The 17,238-nt window shown below is 36.8% G+C and overlaps 1 protein-coding gene across 1 annotated transcript; it reads right to left on the reverse strand.

The window, feature by feature from the left end:
• Positions 1-5,534: 5,534 nt before the first annotated feature.
• Positions 5,535-16,983, reverse strand: LOC141297945 (alpha-sarcoglycan-like). The gene is made up of 9 exons (XM_073828429.1): positions 16,897-16,983; positions 15,743-15,871; positions 14,425-14,579; positions 13,570-13,639; positions 13,289-13,487; positions 11,678-11,840; positions 11,387-11,595; positions 10,205-10,231; positions 5,535-8,121 (listed from the first exon to the last, which is right to left on the reverse strand). The coding sequence occupies exons 1-9, from the start codon at positions 16,931-16,933 to the stop codon at positions 7,977-7,979; spliced, it is 1,134 nt and encodes a 377-aa protein (XP_073684530.1). The 5' UTR covers positions 16,934-16,983; the 3' UTR covers positions 5,535-7,976.
• Between the last annotated feature and the right edge of the window lie 255 nt (positions 16,984-17,238).

The raw sequence follows: 17,238 nt of genomic DNA on the forward strand, positions 1-17,238 counted from the left end.
GACATCAGCTAAGATATCAAAGGAGTCGAACCCAGGGAACCGGGGTTGTGAGCCGACTCCAATAGATGGGAACAAGGCAAAACGTGTGACCCATACCAAAAGGGATTTAAAAGAGGAACCCAAACTTGGTGGGAACCTACCAACACGTGGATTTTATAGAAGTGCCCCAGGTGTGTGTGCACTTACCACACTTGTGGTTTTAACTGGAAGACGCCCAGGCATAGCGTGGGACGCTTACCGACATGATCGGATTTAAGGAGAGTGTTTTCCCAGAGGGTTTCACTATCAGCTCCATGCCGTCTGAAGAGACGGAAAGGGGATAACCCTGAAGGTGAGGGGATTGCCACACTAACCCTCCCCTGGACAGAAGCTCGCAAGCTATCTGTCAACAGAGAAGAACATGGAGCTGAGACCATCCTGCAATAGTGGACGACAGTGGAGGACAAAAATCCTGACCCTGATCCACAGGGAGAATCGCTTCTCCAGAAGGGGGCACTGCTGTCTTTTTAGGGAACCCTTAATGAAAAGGGGAAGCGTGCACAGCCCGGTCCACGCGACCTGTATGAAGGTCTGGCAATCTCACGAAGGTGGGTTGGCGCTCATAGAAGACCCTTCCCAGAAGGGGAGCTGCACAACCGAACAGGAGCGAATGCTCTCACTGTTACCCTTCATAGAGGGGAGCATACATCCAGAATAAAGGCTGGAGAGTAGAAACCTGAAGCATGAAGGTCAAGCTCCTACCCTGGGAAACAGGGAGGAGAACTTGGCCACCAAGGAGTGGTGCTCTTATAAGTGAACCCTGGAAAGGGGGCACGCCAACATCCTTGTAGCAGGTCCATAACTCTCAAAGGTCTGTCCCTGGTAGATTCCTACCCTCAGGAGGGAGGAAGCATTCAGTCCTGGGAAGTTGCTCTGAAGGAAACCCTGAATTAGGGGAGCTCAGGTCCGTTCCAGCAATCCTGCGCACAGGGAGGAACGTGAGCTCTTAACCTTAACAAACCCATTCCTCAGAAGGGGGAGCACTCAGTCCTGGGAAGTTGCTCTGAAGGAAACCCTGGATTAGGGGAGCTCAGGTCCGTTCCAGCAATCCTGCGCACAGGGAGGAACGTGAGCTCTTAACCTTAACAAACCCATTCCTCAGAAAGGGGAGCACTGTTTGCCTTGAAAGTTTCTGGGAAGCTCCGAAATGAATAAGGGCAGCTTCCTAGTTCAGACACTTCGTAAACCTTTCCTCAGAAAGGGAAGTGGAACTAGGCCTGGGGAGCGAGAATCGATCCTAAAGTGACGGCTTTCTAAGGTGTTAAACACCGAAGGATGCTCAAACCCTCTGAAGGGGAGACATTCGACAGCCTGGGTGTAGATCCTACATCAAGTGCTGCTTCAGCCCTCAGGCTTAGAATGAGGCGACTTGAAGAGAGTCTCAAAGTAGCGCTCAGATAAAAACCCCTTTCCTCAGAAAGGGGAGCGCACACCGAGAATCAAGACCCCAGCTGGAAAGCGTGTCACCAGGTGGTGCTCAAATAAAAAGCCTTTTCCGCAGAAAAGGGAGCAACCAAACCTGCTCCGAGTCCGCAGCGAGCACTCCGGACTGCTGGTACTCCTATGTAAGTGAACACCTGTCTCAACAGGTGTAGACACTCAGTTTCCATAGAAACCGTATTTAGGAGAGGACACGAAGCGGATCCTCGCACGCAGGCCGTCTGCAACAGAGTTAAACATACTAGTGCAATCTTAAATATAAATATCTTAAGATGCTTACCTAGGGAGAAAGGAAAAATTTCCTTTTGCTCGTTTAACCACTGAAGGGAGAAGCCCGATTGTGCTGGAACGAGTGTTGTGTAGACGGACACCACCATACAACCGGAAGGGAGGGGTGCTCCGTTGAGATGTTTCCACATTCCTTTTCTGAGGGAAAAACACAACACGCAACCCAAACCCTGCAGGCAACACGCCTATCCAGCCATAAGGGGGGCGTAACTAGGGAGTTATGCTCCTGTCTCAACAGGACATAAGTCTACACTAGGCCTGCAAAGGACAGCATAAACATACCAAGGGCAAACCTAAGAAAAACTTAGGGAGCTTACCTTGAAGAGGACAGAGGTCCTATGTGTAATATATGCTGTAAGGGTTGATTTACCGCACAGCCTGTGGAGTGGAGAGGGCAAACACTGCCGTAACCTTAATCCATAGGATCAGAGGGGGCGTCTGCCGTAGACTCGTCGTATTTCTTCTGTGAATAGAGAAAAACATACACAGGTCTGAGACAGTATGAAGTTCCTTCACGTAAAAAATGGATCATACTCACCCATTTAAAAGCATCCTGTTTCATAGAAAGAGGCGGGGTTTTTTTTTTTTTTTCAGAGACCGCCTGATTCCAGACCGTCCGAAAATTAGGGTTCTATACAGGTAGAACCCCCAAAGGACATCATGGGTCCGGGGAGTGCAGGAAGCTTAAATGGAGACAGGGGAATTAATATGGCGACCCGACTGGACCGAGGGAAGGAGAGGTATTACTCTGACCCCTGCGAGAATTTTGTCTCGCTTGGATGACTTCCCTGAAATCCTGTCTGTCACCTCTCGATCCGCGTCGCCTCCTAGACCTGCTCGCAGGCGGGGGAGGAGCGCGGGATGCAACACTAGCCTTCTGCACCTACCTCCGTTCCTCAGAAGGAGGCGGAGCAGGACCCCTGTGGTGTTCGGGCTAATACCTGGACCTTCGAGGGATAAAGGATTTTTCAGCAGATCGGCTGGGTAGGCTTGGAGCACTGCCATGGTGTGCAGTGCACCCACCGCCTGACCTGCTGCTGCATACGCTCTGCCGTTCAGCAGGGCCGGAGAAGGCAGAGAGGGAGTCTTGAGAGAGAAAGCCCGCCCTGTGGAGAGATAGCATCTCTTCCACAAGGGGCGTCCTCTCATAGCCGTGGTCGCGCAAACCCTCGATACTAGCATAGTTCGCAATGGACGAACTATGAATGCGCGCCGCGTACGGCTTTTTCCAGACCCTCTCGATTTCAGTATGAAGATCGGGAAGGAATGGGAGACTCACCAGAGCTGGATGGTTATGGCCTGAAAAGATATCGCTCGTCAAGGCGACCCCGCGGCGCTATCTTTCTAGCCCGCTTCCACAGCAGGACAAGCCTGGCCGTGGTGCGGTCCATAACCTCTGGCAGCTCTTCGTATGCAGGGCAGGAAGGTAGAGAGGATTCAGCCTCAGCGTCTTCATCCATCTCTAGCATTTCCTGCTCTTCTTGGGTGGAACCCAAAAGAGCACTTGCTCCTGGATCTGATGACGTCAGCGATAACGCACCATCATCAGCTAGGAGCCTGTCGTCGTCTCCGGCTGGCGAGAGAGAGAGACCCCTCTCAAGATCGTCAGCCAGTTCCACTTGCGAGCCCCACGAGCTCAGTTTCCTCCGTGCCTCGGCAACGGCAGGACCCGAACCGCGAGGGGCAAGTGGACGCTCATCTTTCCTCAGAAAGAGAGACAGACGAGACCGGAGCTTCTTCATAGAGAAGCGCTCATAATGTATACACAATGCCCCCTCAAGGACATCGCGTGTGTGCTCTTAGCCCAAACAGAATATCGCAAAGATCATGTGTGTCATCAGGTGTCAAATAACGCGGACACAGATGAACACACCGTTTAAACGACTTGCTAGTGCTTGCCATGATAGTAGTTCAAAGAAAGGATTCTTACCGTTTCTTCCCATGCACATCCAAACCGGGAAAGCTGAAGACAGCGAAGATGTATTGTGTTGCACGGGCGCCTCTTTATGTTATGGTCGCCCGGTAGTGACGCAACGGCAGCGACTGACGCGCCGCGGTGACGTCATACGCTGGCGCCGGCCATTTCATGTAGTTTTTCTATGCATTCTTCAGACTCGAGGCACGCTGCAGCGTTCCCCAAAAGCGCCCTCTAGAGGACGCAGTGAGAGTTCCCTTCGGAAGGGAACACTTATTATCGTGCTTTATCAATATCAGTGGAGACAACGTGTGAAATAATACCTGTACAACCTAAGAAGCAGAAAAGGTCTTAAAGATGGTGAATGTCTCGACGCAGGTAACTAAGACTATTTACTGAAATAAGACTATTTTACCCTGTTGGCAGATTATTTAGCTTGTTTTAAGCAAAAACTCTTAAGGAAAAAGTCTTAATTTTGACTTATTTTTTTCTGTAAACAAGACAATAATTTTCACTTGTCTAGAAAATCCTTCTTGATTTAAGAATTTTTAGATATTTTGGCTGGAAACAACTTTGTTATTAGTTTGTATCTGCACTTGTTGATCAGTTAAAAATATATGGAAAAATGGAAAAGGTAACTGTTAGTGGTAATTTTTTGCCAGGACATTAGCTGTGATCTAAAAACACATAATAAAACACATGAACTTGTGAAAAATTCAAAATACAGAAAATTCCTTTAAGTTAACACATTAGTTGTTGTTTTACAGACTTTTTATTATGTGTAGAATACTAACTAACTACCAAATCAATGCTTAAAAATATAATTGTTCAGAATGCGTAGTTTGACTGGTTAATTAGAAAATACATAAAATGCAATTGTTTATTAAGGCGAGACGCTGCAGGGAAATAGGGTAAAAAAATTAACTACTACTTATCACCTTACTTACTCAGTTGATTGATTACATTGATAATTGCAAACATTTTTTTGTATTACATGTTTTCTAAAATGTTAGGTTTAAATATGCAAATGAGCCATTATTTAATGAAATATGCGCTAATTTGCATGCATTTCTAGCACAAAAATCTAAAAACTCAGTTTCAAAATTCTTGTTTAATTTTTTTGATATATTAGAGTATATTTATCGCAACATAATTCAGAAAAAAACTTAGAGCAGACAGGAAACACTATTTTTTTTTTTTTTTTTTACCATTTTTGGGGAATAAAATGTTGCAAGCAAATACTTTATGAACAAATCCCTGTGTAAAAACCTTTAGGATATAGATGTAGAATAAAAATGCTCAGTTTAGTGTGTGTTACTTAGGTGTGTAAGTGCTACTGAAGTGCAGATTTATGGCTCAGTCTAGGAGAAAACACTCATTTTGAGAAAATAGCCTTTAAATATATGTATTGTAATTGAAATCTATTGAAACAAATAGATAAAGTGCTATAAAAGAAACACTTAACAGTGTTTTTTGGATGTTTTCTAACCACTAGTCTGAAAAAAAAAAACACTTCATGAAAAAAACAAAAAGCCCAAAATCTCAAACTTAACAGATGCATGAAAAAACAGCATTTTTGCCTGCAGTGTCTCCCCTTAAAAATAAATAAATATTATTTATATTTTAATATTATATATATATATATATATATATATATATATATATATATATGTAAAAAAAATTTTTTTTTTTTTTTTTTTTTTTAAGCAAACAGCAAATCTAAATTAACATTTCAAATCATATTCCTAATCAAATTTTCTCAGGAAATTTGCAACACTGAACACCATTATGGTATGGTATTATGGTATTATCTATGCTTTTAGAACACAAAAAAACATTTACTGAAGGCACCTTTAACAAACCAATCAAAGTATTTAATGGTGAAGTAGCTGATAGTTCATCAGGATACACATTTTTCCACATCAAACCACACTATACACTGCATATAATCTTAAAATTGATATAAAAGTGACAGACATCCAGTATACTGATCCAAACTCCAAAGAAAGATCATGTTCCCATTGTCTGGAGTAGGAATAAACTAATTCTGGATTGTATCAGCAGCAATACTTGACTTTTAAAAATGGCTTTTTTTCATATTTCCCTTTTATTTTCTATGTACCTTTTTTTAAACAATGTCCAATTTTTGGTACCACAAAAAAAAAAAAACTATGTTAAAAGTTTTGGTGTAATCGAATGACTAAAGACTGAAGGTTAAACTGATCGCTCAGATTTGACCAATGCAAACTGACAATGATATTCATAGTCCTTATTAAAAATGAAATAATACAAAAAAAGATCTGCACACTGTTCTCCCTTTATTTAGAAAAAGTTCAAAGTTCATGTTTTGGTCGCATTATCGTAACATTTCCTGATAGCACACGTACATCACAGAGACGTCTATTTGACGTCTGCATTACGTATTTTTTAGCATGTTTGCTCATCTGCAATACATCTATTGGACGTTTCCTATTAGATGTCAAATAGATGTATATCAGATGTCTTTAAGATGTTTATGATTTAGAACGGACATCTGAAAGAGATCTGTCAGATGTTTGTACCCTGCAGATGCTTTCCAGATCAAGAGATCTTTAACAGACATCTTGCAGACACACTGCAAAAAATGCTTTTCTTACTTACATTTTTGTCTTGTTTCCAGCCAAAATATCAAAAATTCTTAAATCAAGAATTTTTTTCTAGATTAGTAAAAATTATTGTCTTTATTACAGAAAAAAACAAGTCAAAATGAAGTGTGTTTTTGCTTGAAACAAGCTAAATAATCTGCCAGTGGGGTAAGAAAAATAATCGTTTTCTGTTTAAAATAAGATTTTTATTATTTTTATTTTTTTTTGCTTACTCCAATGGCAGATTATTTTGCTTGTTCTAAGCAAAAACTTACTTAATTTTGACTTTTTTTTTTTTTCTGAAAACAAGAAAATTATTTTACTTGTCTAGTAAATCCTTCTTGATTTAAAGGATAACTATTGCCAAAATGCAACATTGGCTGTTTTTTTTTGTTTTGTTTTTTTACTGTAAACGAGACAAACTTATATCTAAAAGCATAATTACGACAAACAAGCCGTTTTTGAGATTGACCGTGATTTCGTTTTGTGGTCAATGGCCGGTGAATGGGAGTACTAGGGGCATAACTTGTCTGGTTATGCCCCTATGTTTGTCTCATTTACAGTAAAAAAAAAAAAAAAACAGCCCAGGTTGCATTTTGGCAATAGCTATCCTTTAAGAATTTTTAGATATTTTGGCTGGAAGCAAGACAAAATCAAAGAAATGCATCTTCTGCAGTGCATACGTGTGGGTTGCAACCTTTCCTAAATAAAGAGAGAACAACAGTGTGCAGTTCTTTTTTGCATTATCTGATGTATTTTTGTGATATTGGACCTGGCCAAAATGCTTTGGATGTGCATACTCTGACCTTCCTTATTAAAAATGATCCGTATGATTTATGAAGCTACATTTTGCACTGCAAAAAAAAAATGCTTTTCTTACTTAGATTCTAGACAAGTTTTCGCTTGGAACAAGCAAAATAATCTGCCAATGGGGTAAGAAAAATAATCTTATTTCAAACAGAAAACAAGATTAGTTTTCTTACCCCCCCCCATTGGCAGATTATTTTGCACTTAAATTTGAGTAGTTTTTTTCTGAAAAGAAAAAACTATTTACTTGTCTAGAAAATCCTTCTTGATTTAAGAATTTTTCAGATATTTTGACTGGAAAAAGACAAAAAATCTAAGTAAGAAAATCATTTTATTTTGCAGTGCACCATCACACAAAGGCTTCAAAACACTCAAAATGTACCGCACAGCAGCACGGCTCATATAGATTTATACAAATTTTATGTTTTATTTGATTTATGATTTTTACTTCTTTGTTTCTGGATCTTAACAACTGTACTGTTGTTGAACATGTTTCAAGAAAAAAACAGGTAAATAGTAAAGGTAAATAATCTGCCAATAAAATCTTATTTCAAACAGACAAAGCAAGATTATTTTTCTTACCCCATTGGCAGATTATTTAGCTTGTTTCAAGTAAAAATGCACTTAATTTTGGCTTGTTTTTTCTGAAAACAAGAAAATATTTTTTACTCGTCTAGAAAATCCTTCTTGATTTAAGAATCTGTGGTTATTTTGGCTGGAAACGAGACAAAAAATCTAAGTAAGAAAAGCATTTTTTGCAGTGGGGTGATTTCATGACTTCATTAAACACACAAAGTAGGACACTATTAGTGACTGTAACACATTTCCACAGATGGTGGCTGTTAGAACGGCTCTGATGTCCCTCAGCTCTCCGCCATCGCCTGCTCTGCCATGAGGAGCGGCTGTAAACATTGTCGAGGACGGTCCACGGTTCGCCTGTCGCCGGTGGCCATCCTGCGCAGCTCGCTGGCGTTATCCTGGATGGTGTGGTGATGATACAGCTGCAGACTGAGACCACAAGAAGGGAAAATGTGCTCAGACACACAAGTCAAAAAGGTAAAAAGTTAAACTAACAGATATCAGTAAATTATTTGGTCAATTAGTACATTGAGAAATATTTCCTGTGTTAGGATTGCATGTGCATATTGAATCCCATTAAAGATGCAATGATTTGCATACTTTTTCAAAACAGAAATCTGAAGAGTGGATACAGCCAGGATCAAAATTAATACTCTATTTATTTCTATTTATATTTACATTTACATTTAGATTTATTTAGATTTATCAGATGCTTTTTATCCAAAACGACTTACAAAAGAGGACAATGGATGTAAAAAAGGCTTACCTTAGTATTTTAGTCTTGTTTCTAGTCGAAATGACAATTTAAAATTAAGATGCATTTACAGGATAAGCAAAATTACATTAGATATTTAGTCTTGTTTTAAGCAAAAAGCACTTAATTTAGTTTCCCCCCCTGCAAACAAGTGAAATTATCTGTCAGTGGGGTAAGTCAAATAGTCGTATAAGTCGTATTTTACTAAGCCCACTGGCAGATAATTTTACTTATTTTAAGCAAAAGGCTCTTAATTTAGTTTTTTACCCTGGAAACAAGACTAAATATCTAATATTTTGCTTATGTAGTAAATGCATCTTAATTTAAGAATTCTTAAATATTTTGACTAGAAACAAGACAAAAATACTAAGTTAGAAAATCCCTTTTTTTGCAGTGTAGATAGAATAAAAAAAGAAAAGCAAGCTAGTGTTAGAGGCCTAAAAATAGATACAAGAACAAAGAAGCTAGTGTTTGTTTTTTTGTGTTTAAAAAAAAATTGTAAGTAAGCTAATAGAGATGGGATACAACACGAACACAGAAACTAGTGTTAGTTAGTTAGTTAGTTTTTTTTATTAGAAAACAAGCAATAAGTACATGAATAAAGAATCAGTCTAAAAGGGCCAGTTTTTTTGTTTATTTTTTTAGAATAGAATTAGAATAGAGGGTGCTAGAGTTAGAGGGTTAAATAAGAAATATAGAGAAAAGAAAGAGAAAAAATATTTATCTGCATCTTGAAAAAAAAATTGATTTGCAAAATCAAATTCAGCTTTAATACAACAGTATATAAGTAAAGCAGTCAAAAGTCAAAATTGTTAGTTTTTGTTGCCAGATAGTATACAAAATGTATCATTTAATTTATAATTAGTGAAGGACTGGAATAATATGAAGAGTTTATTTGCAAAAACAGATTTTTTTATTTTCAAAAATCATGTTTTTGTGTTAGTTAGCTATATTTTTGGTTATTTGATTACTTAATCAAAAAACCCCAACTGCAGTTCGATTGAGATTAATTGGAATGCTCAATGAAATTTAAAAAAAAATGGTTCCAAATCAAATTATCCGTTTTTGCAAAAAAACTCTTTAATGTTCATTTGACTTTTATCATCAAAGAAATTTACAGGAATTTATAAATAATATTTTTACATTTTTTTAATTTTGGATGTAGTAACGGCCAAAACATCTGGTTCATGTTTGCATTTTCTTCTGTCTTTGGCCATAATTCTAAGCTTGAAATTAGAATTGGGTATCAAATCATGTTGTATGTGTGAAAATGGGCTGAGAATTAATCAAAGAGTTGCAATCTGGTTCAGAGGAAGACAAAAATCACGTCTTTGCACTGCAAAAAAATGCATTTCTTACTTAGATATTTTGTCTGGAAACAAGACAAATCAAAGTAAGAAAAGCATTTTTGTATGTGGCAGTTTTCTGCTGATTAACAGAGAATACAAGACTTCTCCTTACAAATAGTTGTCAAAAGCTGATGCAACAAAATGCATCATATTCTATGGGACTGTGTGATGTGTTTGAAAAAAAAAAAACTTTTTTTTTTTTTTTTTTAATCCGTTCATCAAAATTAATGGGATTTTTTTTTTTTTTTAATTATTCAGCAAATATGATGCAGGACAGTTAAATAAGTATTTCGTATTTTCTTTCCACTTTTCTAAAAGATGACATGTTATGTAAGGAAAAATAGACTAAAATCTAAAAACAATGCTTTTTCCTGCACATAATCAAGGTGATAGAGTATAGATTACTTACTCAGGAGTCTTGGCGTTTCGTTTCACACTGTAAATCACAAAGACAAAGAGAAGAGAAAACTTAGAATGCTTATTAAAACAGCAGTAAATGCACTGCAAAAAAAAGAAAGGCTTATCTTAGTATTTTTGTCTGAGAAATCTTAAATTAATTGCATTTACTAAATAAGCAAAATAGCATAAGATATTTAGTCTTGTTTCCGGGGGGGAAAAAAGCGAAAGTAAGTGCAGTTTGCTTAAAACAAGACTAAATATCTCATGCAATTTTGCTTATCCAGTAAGTGCATCTTAATTTAGGAATTTTTAGATATTTTGGTAGCATTTTCTATGAAGCCTGCATTCATAATACATCATAAGGGTATTCTTAAGGCATTATAATGAATGCATAAAGTATTATAAAAACCTTATAATATGTTATATATCATCTCATGAGTATTCTTAACCTTAGTCTGCTAATAGTCTAAGGAGCATTAGTTGACATGTAGTTGGAAAGTTTAAGCTTATAGTAAATAGACTAGGTGAACATCAAACGTAATATAACGTCAAAAATAAATGTTAATATGAGACAGTCCATTATAAATGAAGTAGATTTAATGTGGCGTCCATTGTGTGTTATAAATAATCATAATCTTAAAAGTTATGACCTCAAGTATTTTAATGCATTATACTTGTTGTTATGAGTAATCATGAGATGATAGAACATATACAAGACTTTTATTTTAATGCCTTAGAAATACCCTTACACTGCAAAACATGATTTTCGTACTGATTTTTTGTCTTGTTTCCAGCCAAAATATCTGAAAATTCTTAACTCAAGATGGATTTTCTAGACAAGTAAAAATTATTGTTAATTGATTTTTTTTTTTTTTGCCCATGGGATAAGAAAAATAATCTTATTTCAAGCAGACAACTAGATTATTTTTCTTACTCCATTGGCAGATTTTCTTGCTTGTTTCAAGCAAAAACACATTTCATTTTAACTTTTTTTTTCTGAAACAAGACCATTTTTGCTTGTCTAGAAAATCCTTCTTGATTTAAGAATTTTTAGATATTTTGGCTGGAAACAAGTTAGAAAAGCACTTTTGCAGTGTATTAATAGGGGCTACATAGACTTGAAACAAGACATAAATACTAAGTAAGATAAGCTTTTTTTGCAGTGTGTTAAAGCTGAGTCTGCTGTACATACAGTCCCTCTCTCCTGCAGCACATGATGTAGGCCAGGAGGACACAGAGGATCACAACCAGAGCCAGTGGAACGATGATGGTGACAATGTAGTCAGGGAAGAAATCTCTGTCAGGAGGAGACTCCGGAGGACTGAACTCTCCACCCCACTCCAGAACACCTGAGCCCACGGTCGGGACCGGAGCCGGAGGAACGGGTCTGGACAGATCAAACTGTGGGATGGCAGATGTGTGAGGATGGAGGTGAAGTATGCATCACTCAAACGTTTCTGAGCTGAGGTGTGTGTTGTCTCACCAGAGCAGATCTGCACCAGCTGATGCAGTTGATGGGGTTTGTGCAGGTGCTGCAGTCTCCGCTGATCTTCCCTCCAGACTCACACTCTCTCTGATGCTCCGGCGTCTCCAGGCGCAGCATGCATTTGGAAAAGGGCTGGTCTGAACCCAGTTTCACATACACACTGAGACACATGACAAAATATGGGATTATTAAGTGTGTGGTCAATAGTTCAACACAAAATATGTGACCCTGGAGCGCAAAACCAGTCTTAAGTGCATGTATATTTGTAGCAATAGCCAAAAATACATTGTATGGATTAAAATGATAAATTTTTCTTTTATGCTAAAAATCATTGGGATATTAGGATCATGTTCCATGAAGATATTTAGTAAATTTCTTACCGTAAATATATCTAAATTTTATTTTTGATTAGTAATATGCATTGCTAAGAACTTCATTTGGACAACTTTAAAGGCGATTTTCTCAATATTTAGATTTTTTTTGCACCCTCAGATTCCAGATGTTTAAATAGTTGTATCTCGACCAAATATTGTCCTATCCTAACAAACCATACATCGATGGAAAGCTTATTTATTCTGATTCATTGACCCTTATGACTGGTTTTGTGGTCCTGGGTCTCATATGTCTTAAAGAACTTTTTACAGTTAAAATGTTTTAAACCAAGATGAAAAGACTTTGAGAAGCAAAATTATGGAAGATAATAAGACCTGTTTTTATCCTGTCATATCTCTTGATATAATTTATTTAGTCATGTTTTAATCATAAATCACACAATTAAAATAAAAAAAATCCAGGCTTTTTAATAGTATAGTGTATAATGTTACAAAAGCTTTTTATTTCAGATAAATGCTGATCTTTGTATCTTTCTGTTCATCAAAGAACCCTGAAAAAATGCACTTAGCTGTTTTAAATATTGATAATAATAATAAAAATCATAATATGTGATCCTGGAGCACAAAACCAGTCTTAAGTAGCACGGGTGTATTTATAGAAATACAAATATAAAAATACATTTATGCCAAAAATCATTAGGATATTAAATAAAGATCATGTTCTATGAAGATATTTTGTAAATTTTCTTCCATAAATATATCAAAACTTAATTTTTGATTAGTAATATGCAATGCTAAGAACTTAATTTGACCAACTTTAAAGGTGATTTTCTCAGTATTTAGATTTTTTTGCACCCTCAGATTGCAGATTTTCAAATAGTTGCATCTCTGAAACATTTTGTCCTATCCCAACAAACAATACATCAATGAAAGCTTATGTATTCAGCTTTCAGAGGATGTATAAAAATAAAAAAAAATAAAAAAAACCTTATGACTGGTTTTGTGGTCCAGGGTCACATTTGTCTTAGAAATTTACCCAGCTTTCAGATGATGAATAAATCTCAATTTCAAAAATCCAACCTTTATTTCTGTTTTTTTTTTAGTCGAGGGTCACATATATACTATAATGTACTGTAATACTATAGTATGTATTTGATACTGTAATATTATAATACTATAATATACTAAAATATGATATGCTACTATAATTTTAACCACCACATCATCATCATCATCATCATAATAGCTATGAAGAGTTCTAGCTCTATATCCTCACCCCTCAAAATATCCCGGCAGAGGCAGTGGGACGCGGCCGCCTCTGTCCAGAGCTGAGGTGATGTTGACGAAATCCAGTCTGCCGGTTCCCCACAGGTTCTGAACGTCCAGCCTGATCTCCTCCTGAACAGCAGCGGGCAGCACTTTCTCAATCTCTCTGCGCTCGATCAAGAACTCGGCCTGATACGGCATCCGCTTTACTGGGAGCAGCACAAACCGTGTGTGTGAATGTCACGCATGCAGAGATGATTGAGACCAATTTTATACTCAGTGATTTCATACCTGCAGGACCCACGTTTATCACCAGCCTCTCTTTAGACGTGTCATAACTCCGCTTGTTGATCACCAAAATCTAAAAGACAACGCAGAACAACACATTGTACACTGCAAAAAAATGCTTTTCTTACTTCGATTTCTTGTCTTGTTTCCAGCCAAAATATCTGAAAATTCTTAAATCAAGAAGGATTTTCTAGACAAGTAAAAATTGTCTTGTTTTTTTAGAAAAACAAGCCAAAATTAAGTGATTTTTTTTGCTTAGAACAAGCTAAATAATCTGTAAGAAATTACTGATTTACTGCTTGTTCTCCGTCGTCTTCGTTATCAATGCTGGTTATTTCAATGACTGACTTGTTGCAGGCCAGTCTGTTGTCGTGGGGGCATTTCCACGCACAGAAACGTGACGCTGAACGAAACGAACTGTGATTGGTTGTTTGACATGTCAATCAAACGGTCTTATGGGCGGGCCTTGGCCAATGAAAGCTGCCATGAATTCTAGACCTTCAGCCGTCTGGCTATGTGAGACTAAAACTTTTTAGACATTTTGACTAAAAATGAGACAAAAATACTAACATACGCAAGATATTTTTTTGCAGTGCACAGAACAGTTTCAAGCAAAAACACTTAACTTTGACTTTTTTTTTTTTTAAACAAGGCAATAATTTTTACTCAAAACGCACTGATTTAAGAATTTTGAGATATTTTGGCTGGAAACAAGACAAAAAATCTAAGTAAGAAAAGCATTTTTTTTGCAGCGTGAACTCAGCACAGTTGATCATGTTGATAATATCAAGGCCTTATAAATAATTGTAAATATGATAAAGTATGATCTGTTTTGAATGTCAGCGATGGGTTGTTGACCTCGATGATGTTCCTGCCATGGTCCTGTGGCAGCGGCGTCCCGTACAGGAATCCGTTCTCATACGGGTCTCTCTGGGTGAAGCGGAGCCAGCGGGGCAGATCTGGGAATCGCTCCTTATTGCATTTAAACACCATGGGATCATTATAAACATGACCTATAAATCAGGACACATCAGCTGTCAAACACACTCTTATACTAAACAGATGACCTTTAACATGTGACCCTGGACCACAAAACCACTCATAAAGGTACACAGATTTATGCATCATCTGAGAGCTGAATAAATAAGCTTTCCATTGATTTATGGTTTATTACTGAGATACAACTATTAGAAAATCGCCTTTAAAGTTGTCCAAATGAAGTTCTTAGCAATGCATATTACTAATCAGAAATTAAGTTTTTATATATTTGCAGTAGAAAATTTACTAAATATCATCATGGAACATGATCTTAATATCCTAATGATTTTTGACATAAAATAAAAATTAACAATTTTGACTTATACAATGTATTTTTGGCTATTGCTCCAAATATATTTAAGACTGGTTTTGTCGTCCAAGGTCACATCCAGTGTTGGGGGTAACGCATTACAAGTAACGCAAGTTACGTAATAATATGACTTTTTCCAAGTAACTAGTAAAGTAATGCATTCATTTTTAATTAACAAGAAAATATCTGAGTTACCTTTTCCGCCATTTATTTATCAAAAGCTCTCCTGTCCCCATGTTGAGAAAAATTGTAAGATGTTACTTTAGTTCTAGAATAAATGTGAACATGCATTAATTCATCTCACTCACTAAAAAACAGATACAGTGTTCTTCAAAATGAATAAAAACAGTCAAATTCAAGAAAACCTGCAATAATTAAATATGTTCAATAATACAAATATCCTTTATGTATTTAATCCCATTTTATTAACCTTCGATGATCCAATTCATCCATACTAATAAGCAAAAATTACTCAAGATAATCTAACATTTGTTTTCCTTTTTGTATTGCTGAAGAGTTTACTTTTTTCTTCTGCGGTCTACTGTACAGACGGAGATTTACTTTTCTCTAAGCCTGAGGCTTTTGCTGTGAAAAGGCTTTTACATTTGACAAAAATAGAGCTTTTTATATTAAAAACAAACAAGCAAGCCCTGCCCAGATTTAAAAAGTAACGCAAAAGTAACGGAACGCATTACTTTCCATCAAAAGTAACTAAGTAACGTAATTAGTAACTTTTTTAGGGAGTAACTCAATATTGTAATGCATTACTTTTTTTTTTTTTTTAAAGTAACTTTCCCCAACACTGATCACAGATTTGTTCTGACATACCGAAGACTTTATGAAAAGGCTCAAATTCGCTCTGGAAAACTTCTCTGTGCAGCTCATAGACAAACAGCTGACCGGCCGGAGCATCTGTGATAATGTCGGCCCGCACCAACAGAAAACCAGCGGCACAGGCTATAAAACATACACAGAAACCACAGGAACATTCAAGAACTTATATTCAGATTATTTATTATATTTGAGAATGTTTTTAATAGTGCTTTATTACAGTAAATGTGCAGATTATCTGACATATTTGTAGATTTAAATATGAAAACACTTAAGGGGAGACACTGCAGGCAAAAACACTTTTTACATGCGCTTTTCAAGTTTGAGATTTTGGGCTTTTATAAAGTGTTTTTTCAGACTAGTGGAAAGAAAACACCCACAAGACACTGTTAAGTCTTTCTTTAATGGCACTTTATCTATTTGTGTCAATAGATTTCAATTACAATCCATATTTTTAAAGGCCAAGAGTTTTTTCTCCTACACTGAGACATAAATCTCCACTTCAGCAGCACTTACACACACCACACTTTACATTTGTGTTCCTGTCTATATCCTGAAGGTTTTTACAGAGGGATTTGTTCATATAGAATTAGCTTGATTTTATACAACATTTTATTCGCCCAAATATGTTAAAACAAGTACTTTTTTTTCTGTCTGTTCTAATTTTTTTCAGAATTATGGAGTGACAAAAAGAGACTACCTCTGTAAAAACATTTGACTCTTATATGTAAAAAAAATAAACAAGAAAATTTTTAAACTGACTTCGTCCAGTGTTTAGATTTTTGTACTGGAAATGTATGCAAATATGCGCATATTTCATTAAATAATGGCTCATTTGCATATTTAAACCTAACATTTTAGAAAACTTGCAATTCAAAAAATGTTTGCAATTATTAATATAATTAATCAACTGAGTAAGTAAGGTCATAACTATTAGTTATAATAACTTTTTTTTACTCTATTCACCTGCAGTGTCTCGCCTTAAGCTACTTGCATTTATTTATAGTTGTTGTATTTTCACTTCTGTACATTTAGTGCGCTGCAGTGTGCCAAAACAAAGAAAGACTCAAACCTACTTCTGTAATGTTTGTTCCAGCTTTGAAATCTTAGATATGTCTTTAAAGAGTCTGAAAGAAAAAGAATGAACTTGCCTGTTATTGCCAAAGCCCAGCTCCCTTTGTCTGCCATCTTGTTTGAGTCTTGATTGACAGAAGCACTTGGTCAAGAGAACAGAAACCCACCCAGACACCCGTCCTAAATACAGTGAGGGCTATATTTACCCTTCATGTCATCCAGCACTTCCCATTCTCTCTCTCTCTGTCTCTCTCTCTCTCTCTCTCTCTCTCTCTCTCTCTCTCTCTCTCTCTCTCTCTGTGTGTGTGTGTGTGTGTGTGTGTGTGTGTGTGTGTGTGTGTGTGTGCGCATTAAGAGCCGGGGGTGAAAACTTTTGGAATTTGAAGATCAGGGTACATTTTACCTATTTTGACTTCTTG

The sequence above is a fragment of the Garra rufa genome, chromosome 22, assembly GCF_049309525.1.
Source record: "Garra rufa chromosome 22, GarRuf1.0, whole genome shotgun sequence".
NCBI classification, from domain to species: domain Eukaryota; kingdom Metazoa; phylum Chordata; class Actinopteri; order Cypriniformes; family Cyprinidae; genus Garra; species Garra rufa.

Coding starts and splice junctions, on each gene's coding strand:
- LOC141297945 (XM_073828429.1), bottom strand. CDS start 16,933: ATGGCAGACAAAGGGAGCTGGGCTTTGGCAATAACAG. Junction 13,640..14,424: donor ATGGCAGGAACATCATCGAG/GTCAACAACCCA, acceptor GTTGTCTTTTAG/ATTTTGGTGATCAACAAGCG. Junction 8,122..10,204: donor CGAAACGCCAAGACTCCTGA/GTAAGTAATCTA, acceptor TTGTGGTCTCAG/TCTGCAGCTGTATCATCACC.